We start from the raw sequence: 14925 nt of genomic DNA on the forward strand, positions 1-14925 counted from the left end.
TGGCACCCACACAACCAAACTGTGATTCATGACCCTGAAGTTCAGCGGCACTAACTCTAGAAGAATCAGATATAAACCTTTCCAACTTTCCACACTTCCTTTATTCAGACACCCTGAAACACTAGGATTCCTTCTGTGATCATACTGTATATTGATAACATGCATTACTAATGATGTCAAGTTAATGCAACAAAATATGCCCAGGGAATCTACAATTGGCTGTAGTTAAGAACATTCTCTCTCTTTCTATAGACATGAAACAAAACATGTGAATATGTCATTATTCCTCCTTTCTCCCCCTCACAACTAGATGTAATAAAGAAAATGGGAATGGAGAAAAAAAACACTGGATTTCTTTTTGTTTTCTTTTAAGATTAATACTGCTGACCAAGCTTAGCAAGTTAACCTTGGTAGATGCATGACAGCAACAGAATCCATCTATATGACAGGAGGAGAAAGCAGCTCTTAACAATCTTTGTTTGAAGACATGTCATTTGGATTCAGGCCCAGAGTCCTTGGTGGCTTTTTTCCAACTTCAAGCAGCATGGGCTCAGCTGATCTTAAGGAACCTAGATGAATTAAACTCATAACACATGATGGAATATGGTTCAGGGAACTTACTACACCATGTGCTCCTTTTTGCTGTGGTAATCATACACAACTAGGACTAAGAATCAAGAAGAGAAGTTGCCAGCTTCTGCAGAAAGTTTCACAGTAGGAAGAAACCTCTGCAAGGCCCCATCACAGAGTTTTCCCTCATTTGTTCCACTGGGAAGAGAAGTGATTGGATTTGCTCCTCTGCACAACAAACAGGAATTCCACCTCCAGAATTTCTGATTTCAGGGGATCTACAGAAAGTCAGGATAATTCAGGCAGAGGCATTGTGCCTCCACACCAACTCTGGAGCCCCCTGGCATTTCCTAACTTCTGAATGCTTGACTTTGCAATCTCAATCATTTTATTTTAAACATAGTTTTGTGGGTGTAAATTCTTATGTTTTTAAAAGAGCAAAGTGAAAAAAACAGAAATTCCACAATCCGGGATCATATTGACACCCACATGGCTCATCAGCAGGGCTGGAATCTTTAGATCTACCACACAGTCCTCTGCCACTTAAGCTAACAAAATAGCTGATAGCAGGTAGTTATCCTCTATGTCATAGTTTCTCAGCCTGTTGTATACGTACCCCTGGGGGTATGTGAGACACAGGCAGGGGGTACGCGGTGAAAAACCCAGTGAAGGGAGGTAGACAGTAGTCTCTGATTTCTGGGGAAGCCAGGCGGTAGCTGCCGGCTTCCCGCCTGGTTCCACCTCTGAGCTTGGAGGTAGACGGCAGCCGCCCCAGTCCTGGGAAGCTGGGCGGCAGCCACCAGCTTTTTGGGACACCAAGTAGCAGCCACTGGCTTGGGCAGTAGCCGCTGGCTTTTTGGGAAGCCGGGAGGCAGCTGCCCGCCTCCCACCTGGTCCCAGCTCCCAGGTGGGAGCCCGGCAGCAGCCTCCTGAGCCCTGCAAGCTGGGCTCGCACCTGGATGGCTGCCACCAGTGCCCCGGGTCTGAGCTGAGAGACAGCCTCCTGCGTCCTGGCTTGAAGATGGGCAGCAGCTGCCTGCTGCCTGCTCACATCCCCGGGTCCCAGCCTGTGTGGAAGCCTCCTCCACCCCAGCTCAGAGCAGGTGGCAGTCACCCACCTCCCAGGCTGGCAGCCAGGCAGCAGCTGCCTGCAACTTGCCCAGGTGGCAGCTCCCCTCCCCAGCTCAAAGCCCGGTGCCCAGAAAGCCAGGCGGAGAGCCCAGCGGCTTGCCCTGTCCTGAAACCGAGCTCTCCCCACAGGCTTACTTGTCAATTTCATGGCTCTAGTTGAGCAGTGAAATTGACAACTATGACAGCCCCGGATTTTACCAGTATAAAAATGTCAGGAGGAACCCACACAGTGTAATTTGCCTCAAGCCTGCACCCCTTAGGGACGGCCGTGGGGAGCTCTGCTATCCACTCTGGTGGGCTGCTAATGCCTGCTCAGACCTCACAAGTTCCAACCTGTGTGAGGAGAACACCATGTGACCCTGCCAGCAGGCCATAGTGATTGGCTGGTGTTGACCTTTGCTCCTATATGGAGGAAGGGGAGGAGGAAGGAGGGGAGAAACAGCAGGGGATTTTGTGATCTGCTACAGCCACACAGCATTGCAGAACTTAGAACTCTCCTGCTTTACGAGAAATACAGTCATTCAGCGGTAAAGGGGGAAAAGATTGTATTTATCAGAGTGGAAAATTGACTGTTGGGGTACTTATTAAAATTTTCAGAAATTAGGGGGTACTTGCTACTTAGAGCAGTGTTTTTCAGCCTTTTATGTGGAGCAGCACTAGATGTCAGTGGGTTCACAGGTATTTGCAACAGAGGAATGGTGAAACTCAGGGATTTTTGTTTCCATTTGAGGCTCTGGAGGGGGGTGCTCTCTAGTGGGTACTGACGGGACATGGACCAAAAAAGTTTGGAGACCAATGTTTTAGATAACAATTTAACAAGATGCCTTGAAGCTATGTTGCTATTGAAGATAAGCAGATTGAATCTGAAGCTTTTATTTCATAATAAATATATTTGTTGGGAGGAACGTGTCAGCACAGAAGAGAACTGAATTTTGTGCTTACAAAAATTGTAAACAGTGGACAGAAGTGGTACAGTACATTAGCACATTTACATTTCACTGTACCCCACAACAGTAGATAACAGATTATGTTTCAGGTGACTATGTCCGGGAGATGCTGAGTACAACTGATTAGATTCATATCCTGCACGTGTAGTAATATCATACCCCATATAATCTATACAAATTTAAACAACTGATCAAGTGACTAACAAAAATAAGTTGCTTATTGGAGGTCTTTATTAGGAAGGTGAAACAAACCTGTACTCAGTTCTCTTTGGAATATTCTCTCATGAATTAAAGACAGGTGACTACCTAATAAGGGTGATTTCTCACACAGATTTCATCGTATACTAGTGCTAACTTCCTCCAAAATCCAGATGAAAACATCTATTTTTCAAACCTGCAGAAAATTAAAAAAAGATCCCTCAGGTGTCACCTACCGCTCATGACTAGATATGGCAAGACACAAGAGAGAAGTGGGCAAATCTTTTATAACAGAATTACATATGCCCCAACTCTACCTACTCTCAGCTGTCCAATTGCCACCCATGTATTGTCTCCCCTTTCTGATTCAAAGACAACATGGGTTAACTAAAATCAGATTGCTAAAAACTTTAAAAAGAGAAGGAAATAGATATTTAATCACAGAAATAAAGCAGCTAGACACCACAGAACCAAACTACAGTATTCAAAAGTATATTAATCACTTTAAAAACTAAAAGAGAGGGGGTATCACTACTGTTTAGAAGAAGGGGTGTTAACAGGCCACTTCACCTTGAATGGTCTCTAAGGATTGGTCTACACTATAGAGGTTTGTCGACAAAATCTGACTTTTGTCGACAAAACAGCAGAGGTGTACACACTGAAATGCTCCTCCCACCAATATAACTTCCCTGTTATGCCAACATAATAAAGCCACTTCAACAAGAGGCATAGGGCTTATGTAGATGTAGTTAGGGCGACACAGTGTCAGTGTAGACGCTGAGTTACTTACATCAGCTGTTGGCTGTTACCCTTGTCAATTCTCCCCCCTCCCCGCACCCACCCCCACAGGTCCTGGGCTTGGGAGCGTCTTTTTCACACCCCTGAGTGATGTAAGTTAGATCGACTTGAGCAGTAGTGTAGACCTGCCCTAAGATACATCTATGCTCTGCTATTCCCAGAGATGACTAAAATACAAAAGTTTACTCTTAAGTCTTGACACCATATTGCATGGCTGTTGTATTAACAGTAAATGCTACTGCAATAACTGTGCAGCTTGCAGTTTTAGAACCTCTGCCTAGCCTCCTTTCACAGACACAGTTTTAGGCCCCAATCCTGCAGTGAGCTTTATGTGGATGCAAGGGTCTGTCTGCACAAAGTTCATTGCAGGCTAAGCGCCTCAGTAATTAATACCTGATGTGATTTTAGAAAACCTCTAAGACACATAAAATAACTACTGTAACTGAGGCAACTTTATACCTACCTAGCAACACACCTGAAACATCTTATATGCAACATTAATTTGCTGCTTAGTATATGCCTCTTTTCTTACGGTGTAAAGTATGTGTATACCTAGAGTAGAGATAATCATATTCAGAAAGGGTCAAAGTGAAAGAAAAAAAAAGTACCCTGCAATCAATAAGGTTGAACAAGCAGTGCACATAGCATGATGTGCAATGAACTGCCTAACATGCAAGTCTGTGATTAACAGGTGAGAGTAACTCAGTAACATTCTAGAGGAGGGATGAGGTTAGAGGTCAAGAAAAATCTATTATTCTACCTTCATTATTTCCAAGGTACCACTCTAGTTTGTTTTTTTTTAAATAAGGCACTCTAGTGATATTAAGTGCTGCCTGAAGATGACCTCGGATTAACTAAATACAATGGGAAAAATGCATATTTAGTCTAACTAATTAACAATTTCTCATGAATTTTTGTCTCATTCTCCATGGCAATCATCTCCCATTACAACCAATAAGGTTGGAGCCCAGTTTGCCCTCATTGCAGTTTGCTGCCATTTCCTTACAGTTTCTGCATGTGGAAGTTATCCTGATTTACATCAACATTTCTTCATAGCAAATATTTACATTTATTGGGAGAAAACCTAACTCCATTGAATTCAATGGGAGTTTTGCCATTGTGTTCAACAGAGCCAGGATTTCACCGATGGTATTTACCACCATCCTAGTTTGATAACCTTGCAGCATATAATTGTATTTACCTTTCCTGTCAATTCCATTACTTTTGCCAGTCTTATGGTCTTTTTCACCTCTTATGCCTTTATTTTAAAAGTTTATCATCTTATTAATGCCATTTTTTGTTTGTTCTCAACCTTGGCTTTAGTTTTTGCATACTCTTAACTGCACTGTATTTCTGTCTAGTTTGCTTCTGTTCCTCTGAAAATGTTTTGTGCTAAAATTCAACATATTCTTTATCATATTTTAGTTATCTATATTTGCCAATAAGACTAACCTCAGATTGTATTTGAAGTGGGAATGTATTTATTATAGTAGTATTTTTATAAGCATTTCTAAGGCATCAATCACACTGCACTAACTCATGAATTCATCTGAAAGTAAAAGAAGAATGTCCCCCATCCCAGTTCCTGTACCACAAAATAAAAGAAAGTCTTATTGTGTTATGTACCCAAACTCGTAAGATTAATCCTTCACAATTTATGTCCAGGCTGTTAGATATTCTCATTCCTCTCATCATGTCACATCTCTCCACTGGCTCCCCCTTCTATATCACCGCAAATTCTATATCTATATCTACCTACATCTCTCATTCAGTATCTAGATGTCAACTCCCACCTCCAGCTGACCCACAGTGCCAGCCTCCATCACCCATTTGTTAAGTTTTCCAACAAGCCCCTTCATGCCTTCCCCCAGGATACCCCTCACACTTGGCAGGAGCTTCCTGAAAACAGCTACAGAAAGCCCTCCTTATTCTCCTTCAAAACTCTCTTTAACTGTATATTTCTGTGATGCCTACAAAAAATCTCGACTGCTGGTTAGGCTACTGATGTATCAAGATCACTGACTAACATGCTGACCAATAGGGTCTCTAGTTTCCTGGTACTCCCCCATTTGTCTGTAACCATATGGAGTCTCTTGTTATACTTTGATTGTAAGCTTCTGAAGCAGGGACTTAGACGTCTGCTCAGGACTAATTTTTAAATCCAACCCAGATCTGAACCAGACCAAGCCCACCCAATCTGAGAGGATTGAGATGTTTTCCTACCCAACCCTTCCTTCATAACCTGAGTCAGCACCATCACTTCCTCCTGTCTTTGGGGTCAGTGCAATGGTGGCTGCGTCCCTGGCTCCCACCATCCATAGCCCCCTGCTGCACCACGCCAATCCTGCGGGCAGCAGGAGGAGAGCCAACCCAATCTGGAGAGGGTCATGTTATTTTCCAACTCAAACCCAACCCCTGTAGTCAGGTCTCGCTGATTTCAGGTTGAGCAATAGGACTCTCCAGGGACAGTATTGTTGTTCTTTGTTTGTATACTGCTTAGCACAATGGGGTTCTAATCCATGACTAGGGCTCCTAAGTGCTACAGTAATACATAATAACTATTCCAACTTGGCTTTTCTTGTCTCAGGAATTCTCTCACATCATTGTTCCCTTTGGTCAGGAATTCTACAGCAAAATCCTATTAACTTACACTTTTTATTATCTTTAAGTCATGATGAACCTACACTGTCTGAATCCTACAATACCTCCAATATTTTCTAGAACAGTAGGTTATTTCCCTTACACTTAAGGCTATTCCTTGCCTTTTTTTCAATGTTCTTTTCATCTTGCCTAAAATTACTTGTTCACTATTAACCCTCATTGATTTGTTAGCCCACCACATTTTAATTACATTCCCTGGGGTACATGTACTTCAAGGTCACCCATTTTTGTCAGGCTTCTTGCATTTGTAATGTGTAGACACATTACAAGATAACAAATAAGCAAAGGAAAAAAACCTTATGGTAAGAAAGAAGTTATCTCCCACTCCAGACTGGTCTACACTAGGGTTTTTAGCCATTAATATAGGGGCAATGGTGTCAACTCCTAGTGCACAGGGTGCATCTGTGTAAACCATGATTAGAAGTAAAGGAGTTTACTGATATAGCTACACTAATGGCAAAAGACCAGTCTAACAAGGCCTAATCTTCATGGTACCTCTTTCGACATCTTAACAAAAGAAGTGGATGGGAAGAAATATTAACTGTTTTCCCCTTTCTCTCTACTGACTAGTGCCTGTTCCACTTCCACTCCACCTATTAGTGGATATAAAATTATGCCTCGCACTCTTCCAATGTACTGAGGACTACAAGTAACGATGAGGATTTAGGATACCACACTTTACAATCATTAAATAGCAGTAAATTACATTTCTGGATATGCTAAAATAAAAACTCAAAGTCAGAGATAATTAAACATTAATTTAAGCTTATCAAGAGTACTAATTTCTCAAAGCATACATACTTTTAAATATTAAAAGCAACAAATTTTAAAACCAAAACAGACATTTCAAGGCTTTTCTGATCCATTTGTCACAGTTCAGGGCAATTGTGCCTCTTCTCCTTCTCTATGATTCCACAAGGGCACCACATCTAGGCTTCCAGCTCTCCAGCCATCATCTCTCTTGGATGGAGACCGCACTTCTCTGCCTTCTGACCAGGATATTTCCAAGCTGAACAGTTCCCTCCCTTCTCTGGGTTATTTTCAGCAAAAGACAGTCTGCCTAAATAGGCATGCTTCGCTTCTCTCCTCAGAGACAGTATACAAGATAATTGCCCCAGCTACAACTTATCATACAGTTCTTTCAAAGCAAGCATATTTTATTCCTAAGGTAAAAAGCAATACAGAGAAAACATGTTAAAAATAATGAAAGGACTTGCACACATGATAATCTTACCAGAGATTCCCCCTGTAACTCCAGCATGGGCTCAGGCAGGTGAGCTGTCCTTCAAAACCCCACACAGGAGTGTCCCTGTGGTTTTGAGTTCATAACATCCTTTTGCCTAGAACAGCCACCACACATGAAACCGTGAATCACTCATTTATTCAGTTAGGTTCTTTGAAGAGAACCTGAATAGGTAATCAGCCAGACAAGAAGTCTCTGCTCAATTCCTACAGCTTCAAATGGATAGATTCCAGGTGGTTAATATGCATTTCCTTTACATCCCCAATATTTCATAGAAAATCTATTTCATATGTTGTGTCTCAAAAAGTCCTCTGAAATTCCTAATATCTCCCTGAGATGGCATTAATCCTGTTTTCCTCCTAAAGAAGTTCCATACAACCTCACAACAGTACATAAACATTTGCATTTACAATATAGTGGGCTACTAAAATACGTAAGCTTAATTCAATAAGGTTTAACTTAATTCAAAAGATTTGTCCAAAATGTTGCAGGAAACTGCCATCTATCACACCATTTTCTTTCAAAGGGACAACAACACTAGAAGTGTAATGCCTTTAAATATATTTTCATTTAACAAAAAAAAAAAAAAAAAAAGCTACACGTATTTTTCTAAACAACATTTTTTGAAAGACCGATGGGTGAGAAGCATTTCTTGCCATGAATGAATTAGAGCTGAAGATAATAGGCCCCATATACTCATTTCCAATATAGAAGCGCACAAAGGGTGAAAGAAGGGCATTAAAGGCCCTACACAACTGACAGAACAGCAGAAACCATTCCTCTTCTGTCTGCTATATTTCCTCACCCCCCGGGAGTCAATGAAAATCACTCTGATCTTTTTGGGGGTAGAGGCAAGAAGCATACATGCTCTACACTCCCATCAACTAGTGGATGATTTTGAGGAGAAAATCTGCATAACAATTAATGCTGATCAAACTAGCAGTAATTCCCTTCTTTGCCTTCTATCTGGGGTGGGGTTGGGGTGGGGTTGTGAGGTGGAGGATGGTGGAAAAGAACAAACACTGACATCACAGTTCTCTGGGGAGCCATGCTCTCAGTAGAGAAAGGGAAGGCCAAGGAACACTGTGGATGTGCCAACCCCTCATGCTTGACAGTTGGGACTGACCTTATGAGATTTTCAAATTTTCACTCTTTGTCCCCCTCCACAATCCCTCAAAACCACTCCTGCTGTTTAGGAACTCAATCCAATGCCCACTGAAGTTCATGGAAAGCTATATATTGATTTATACTGGTATTGGATCTGGCCCTAAGGGAGCATGTGGAGAAAACTGAGTTTTCTGAGTCTACTTTTCCATCCCAAAGGTTTTCTCATACGCAAGGAACATGTAAACTGGAGCTTTTAGTAACTAAAATTTGGCAGATCGCTTATAGCAACAACCTTATTTCTGAGAAGTAGCCTAATATTTATTCAACTCTAACAGTGCTGAATACATTGCCCAGGCTTTAATATCAGTTTTTATAGTCATGTAACTGTCACCTCAACTACATGCTTGACGTTTAAATAATATACAAGAAACGCTGATTCACAATAGCATTTATTATAACAAAACCACATCTCTACACCAAAATGTTCTAACTCCATGTTTTTCAACAACTGGTCCATTGACCAGTGCCAGTCCCTGAGATCTCCCTGACAAAGTTTAGGCAGCAAGCCAGTCCCTGGTATCAAAAACCTTGAGAAACACTGTTCTAACTCATACAGGATGTTTTGTTTTTATCTGCCCTAGCATTTTATCAAGTGTAGCTATAAATTAATTTCTCATAAAACACAAAGTAACCAAGGACAAGCCACTTGAGTTAAGCCTATTTTGTACCTTTCTTGGTTTCTGCAATTTTATGTAAGAACCCACATATCTGTAGTATTTACATGACAGATAGAGTAATTATGATTCACACTAAGGTGACCATAGTGCTTCATTTCTCCTAGATTAATCTATTTGCACTTTTTAAAAATTGTTTATTTCTTCCTCATCTTGAACTCTCACAAAATGATAAGATTTGCAATATAATCTAAAGACAGTCAGGTACTTTATAGGCTTCTCTAAAGCAAATTCTGTAATACTGCTTTATCTCTGCATTTGCTCTTCCATTAGCATGAGCTATACTGACAGGCATGACTGATCACATCCTCCTTCACAATCCTAAACAAAGCCTGAATATTCACTACAAGATACCTTGGGACTCTTATTTGCCCATACACACAGGATTCCACTGTGTACAAAAATAGCAACCAACATCCAATATTTGCTTTTTTTGATAAATTAAACCTATACAATAAACCTAGAATCATATATACTTATATGTATTGCTACAGAAAAGTGAAGCTTCGTGAAAGAGACAAGCTTTTGAGCTCCACATCCCTTGAAGGTATAAAGATGAGTAGGATTGACTAACACCTAAATTTGGAATATCTTTGTTTTTATTCATTAGAAATGTAACAGAATTTTTAAAAGGTTTTAAAAATGTAGGATCCTAATCATTAACATAATGCACAGATAACTAAAACAAATATTTAAGAATCATTTTTTCTTTTATGTATCTCACAGGACCCAAGTTCAGGATTGTTTCTTCTGTACCAACTGATGACATTACAGACATACAGAGCTCTTTATGGTATGTAACTGTGGGCCTGATCCAAAACCCATTTAAGTCCATGGAAAGACTACAATTCCTTTCACTGAGCTTTGGATCAGGCCCTCTATGCTCATCTTGTCCTGCCATCAATTTCTGCAGGAGGAACAGAACAATGAACTCAGATGTGTTTCTTTGTTTTATATGCTAAGTCTACTCAGTTTCATTTTAAAATCTATTTATTTGTAAATTCAAAAGTAACTATGTATTCCCCATATCATGTAAGGTAGGGTTTGAAACATCCACTCACCAACACACAGGAAGCTGCTCTGGAAAAGTGCCATCAATTTCTGCAGAATCTGTTCTTTCATTTAAAAAGTAATTAATTTCTAGCTCTTATGTTTGTGAAGATAACCTTGGTTTAACCTTCCAAACACAAACTATGCAGTGTCGTTTTCCTAAGTCTCCATTCACAGCTCCAGTGCCTCTGCTACTGCTCATTGCTTCCGAAGACACAGCAAAGTGAAACTATGATTTTTGTTAATTTTCATTGCTACTAACCAGAAGATGGTGAGTAGCAGTGAAGACCTAGAATCAGGTTGACTTCATGCTATTGCTGCTTGGGAAAGCCCTGGGCTAGAAGCATTACACCTGCCCAGTCCACAGGAGGACCTGAAAACAGAGGCTGAGGGAATGGTACTAAAAATGCACACCTTCCCCTTATCCCCAAGACACCTTGGCAGAATCCAGAAAGTGGAGGGAGAGGTATATTTTGCAAAACCACCCCCAAAAAATTATAGCTGTCAGAAGGATGTAAGGTGGGAGGGAAGAACAGACAGACTGTTGCTCCCTTTCAGTAGTCAAGGGTGATGTTGAGCAGAGGTTTCAAATTTATCAGACACCTGCCAGCTAGAGGCTGATACAAAAGGTGGAGCCAGTGAACAGGATCTAGGGACAGCTCCATGGTAGGAATCCCAGCATCTTCCCTTTTCTCCAGTATATGGGGAGGAGGGAGCATTCCCCCCTGGGCCACCTCCTTCACCCAATCTTTTATATCAACCTTTGGCTAACGGGTTTGGTCCTCCACTCTTAGGTGTATGGTAAGATTTCCAAGACCTAAACATGAGTAAATGTGTGAGGGTGACACACAAAATATAGGGAGAAGGTAGGAAATACAAAGTAGGGAAAGACAGAAAATTATATAAGGGGTTGGAGGGAAAGCAGGGGAAAAAAAAAAAAAACTAGGCCTGGTCTATACTAAGATTTAAAGTGTGAGATTAGCTAAGGAATACATTTTAGAAGTCTAGTGTAGACAAGGTTCCCTGCATATAACATGAGCTAAAATGATCAAGTTAAAGCCTTGAGAGGAGCCTGAGCTTTACATCACATTGTAATCCTAGCCTAGACAGGGCCTCACTGAAGATAACTAAGAAAAAGATATACCATGATCTGTTATAAGAAAGAAAACAGTAAGTGGAGTGAAGAAAGGAAAGGAGGTATAAACCAAAGCAAAAGAGAGGTAATAAGTTAATACATTTCTAAAAAAAAAAATCTACTACTGATTGAAAATGTTAGAAGTAATATCTGCTTCTGCAGTGCACAACTGTCTTCCTTTATCTCTGCAACATGCTGGGGATGGTTGTGGAGGTACTTTCCCATGGGCTACTAGGAGTTGCATAAATTTTTCACTTGATGTATTAAGAAAGCATTCCAGATCACTTTTAAATTGGAATTTTCATTAGACTTATCTAAATAATATCACAAGTTTATGGCTTATTTTTCATCCTATATATTTAGATATTTTTATGCATGCTTCACTAGTTCCAGACAGGATTACTGTAATTCTCTACCGTTGTTTTTCCAGACAGACATGTCTATTAAAAGGCTTCATTAATTCATAATGCCAGATTTAGTATCCATGTTCTAAATGCTTAATTTATGTTACTTCCATTTTGAAGACTTTATATAATCTTCTGTTTCATATCAATGTTCAAATCCTGAGTCCTGAGGAATTCCACAGACATTTACTCTTATCATGATGTGTGTGGACTTTGGGATGCCATTATTTGTGCGATCTGCTTCACTGTTAGATCCTTCACACTGCTGGTTTTAGATTTCTTACAGAAATCAAGCTTTGTTTACATTAAAAAAAAGAGCGTGCAGCTTTTTTTTTCCATTTATGAACATGGGCTTTGAAGCTCCATGGACTGGAAATGCACTCTCCTTTTCGATTACAACTGAAAATACATTTTTTCCTATAAAGTTTATAATACCTGGTTACATGTGCTATGTCTCTGGTACATACACATTTAGCATACCTATCCATAAATATCAATCTATTTCTGGTAAGTGCTTTAAGATGCAGGTCTGTTTTCAAAAATGTTTTAGGAGAGGTAATATAATCAGAGATATTTAAAAGGTATATTTTATAAAGACGTATAATATGGTATTATATTACTCATACACAAAATATATATTATACATTACTATTATACTCCATTATAAAATATTACACATACATATTATATATCTCTGTGTGTGTCATAAATTAAAGTAGATACATTTAATATCCCGTATGTTCAACCCTGGATATAAAAAATGCATTCAAATAAGCTTTTATTATATATGTTATAGTTTACTCCTTAACCACTACATGCTTCTGTTAACTTGGTCTTCTCCCAGAAAATGTACTATGATGTCTTCTTGGGTGCCAAATGGCACAAACAAAGGCACAAAAGAAGGCACACATCATGAATACCTCCCCCACAACATTCATCCTCCGAACAGTGTGCACCATCTCTCTGACAGCTATTCTCTTTGTTTTGCTTTGCAGTGCCCTCCCCCTCGTCATGCTGACCTATATGGGCCGCTTTCATCGCTTTCCCTTCTCCAGGCTCCCTCTCTCACCAGCAGGAAGGATTCTGATTGAAGAAGGAGCCGGAGCTCTCCAAATGAACACGCACACCCCGATGTACCTGGAAGTCTATTGTCAGTCAGTCCAGCCTGGATAGAGCCGTGCAGCATTACCCTAGACAAGCTCTCGCAAAGAAACGTACTGAGTCCGATTGGCTTTGACCCCTTCGAAGGCGAGCCCACCCACGCCTCCCCGAGCGGTCCGGCTGGAATTCTCTGCCATTCTGCGGGCTCTGTGCTGCTCGTCCACCCATCAACCACCCTGCGGCGGGGCACGGAGTGGGGTGGGGGAGAGAGCAGATGCACAGCAGGGCGCATGGAGACCCCCGGACCCAAGTTCAATACAGCAATTTATAGGAGTGGGAAAACCTGAAATACACCCAGGGGCGAACGAGGAGCAGAATCACCGTGTCCGCGGGCGGCCGGGTCCTGGGGAAGGGGATTTACACCCAGTGTGAACGACGGAAAAGGATTGTCTGGGGGGCGGGGGACACCAGATTAATTTCGGTGCGGGGGAGAAGCGGGGCCGTGGGGAAGGGACGGAGGATGGCGGCAGCGCGGAGAGGAGCAGGGCTGGATAACAGGAGGAGATGGAACAGCCCCAGAGCGATAGGGACAGGGGGACGCCCCGGGCCCGGACACGAAGCTCGGACTCACCTGCGGGGCTGAGTCCCTGACAGGGGGTCATTGGGCTGGGGAGGCCCAGGCAGGGCCGTAGGCTCCGCGGTGGGGGGAGCAGCCTGTGCCCGCAGGGCGCCCCTGCCGGCCTTACCTGCTGCCGGAGGGGAAGCCCCGCTGGGTGGCTCCAGGGTCACGGCTCCGTCCCTCCAGATGCGGATGTGCGCGGCCAACTCCGCCCTGCTGGCGGCGGCGGCGGCGAGCTGGCGGTGGCGGCCCCGGGCCCGCAGGGAGCCGCAGCACTGGTAGCAGACGGCCCACGCCTGCTCCTCGTTGATGGGCTGGTTGTAGAGCTTCAGGATCTCGCCCAGGGAGAGCGCGTCCTGCGCCCCGTCCTCCCTGCAGCAGGACGAAGCGTCTCCCGCCGCCGCCTCCCGCGGCCAGTCTCCGGCCAGAGCCTCCGCCGCAGCCCCGGCGCGAGCCATCGCCGCTCGGCGGAGCCCGCTGCTGCTGCTGCTGCCTGCAGCGCCTCAGCGCAGGGAGCTCTGCGGCCCGGCCCCGCTGCGCCTCGTCCGCGCCGGCCGCATCCTCCCCCTGCCCCGCCAGCCCGCGCAGCCGGACACGCGGCGAGCACCGAGTCCGTCCGAGCCACCCGCAGCAGCGCCCCAGCTACTCGGCGGCGGCGGCAGCAGCGCGGCCCCGCCAGCTCATAGCAACGCAACGGCGTCCCCTCCCCGCCTGGTCGCCGCGGGGCCGCACCGCCGCCTACCGGCGGGAGAGCACAAGCGGGAAAGCGCCGGGCCGCCCCTCAGCGAGTCCGGGTACAGGGAGGAGGCCGCTCGGATGGGCTGAAACGGGACCCACTTAGCCGCTCCCTACAGCAAATCCAAGCCCCTCCCTGTCCCTGACCATCTGTCTTGCGCTCGCGGCGCCGTAGCCGTACGCAGCACCTCTGCGCGGTGAGTGACACAGAGCTGCACATACGGGAGGGGAAGCATAAGCTACAGCTGGGAACCGGGAGAGACAAAGCACAAGCTGAAAGCAAAGAGGAGCTACTTGTGCAACCAGGGTGACAGGGAGCGGAGCGAGACACAGGCTTTCTCCTCCACCATCGAGCTGCCAAAGTAACCTGCTAGCCGCTCAGGAATAAATACCAGCGAGAATTGGATAGAAGGATTAAAACCCCCCTACATTGTGGGAATCACCATAAAAGAGAGTTTACAGCTGACAGAGTCTCTCTCTCTTTTTGATATA

At 43.5% G+C, this 14925-nt stretch overlaps 1 protein-coding gene across 2 annotated transcripts in view; it reads right to left on the reverse strand.

Annotated features, from left to right (window-relative positions):
* SPIRE1 (spire type actin nucleation factor 1) overlaps window positions 1–14556 on the reverse strand; it is a 160200-nt gene extending 145644 nt beyond the window's left edge. For both annotated transcript variants that reach the window (XM_067548067.1, XM_067548059.1), the window contains exon 1: window positions 13826–14556. In XM_067548067.1, the coding sequence (XP_067404168.1) occupies window positions 13826–14156 (331 nt within the window). In that variant the 5' untranslated portion in view covers window positions 14157–14556. The remainder of the gene's footprint in view (window positions 1–13825) is intronic.
* Between the last annotated feature and the right edge of the window lie 369 nt (window positions 14557–14925).

This window comes from Emydura macquarii, unplaced genomic scaffold, assembly GCF_026122565.2.
Source record: "Emydura macquarii macquarii isolate MOO-44397 ecotype Brisbane River unplaced genomic scaffold, CSIRO-AGI_Emac_v2 contig_212, whole genome shotgun sequence".
NCBI lineage: Eukaryota > Metazoa > Chordata > Testudines > Chelidae > Emydura > Emydura macquarii.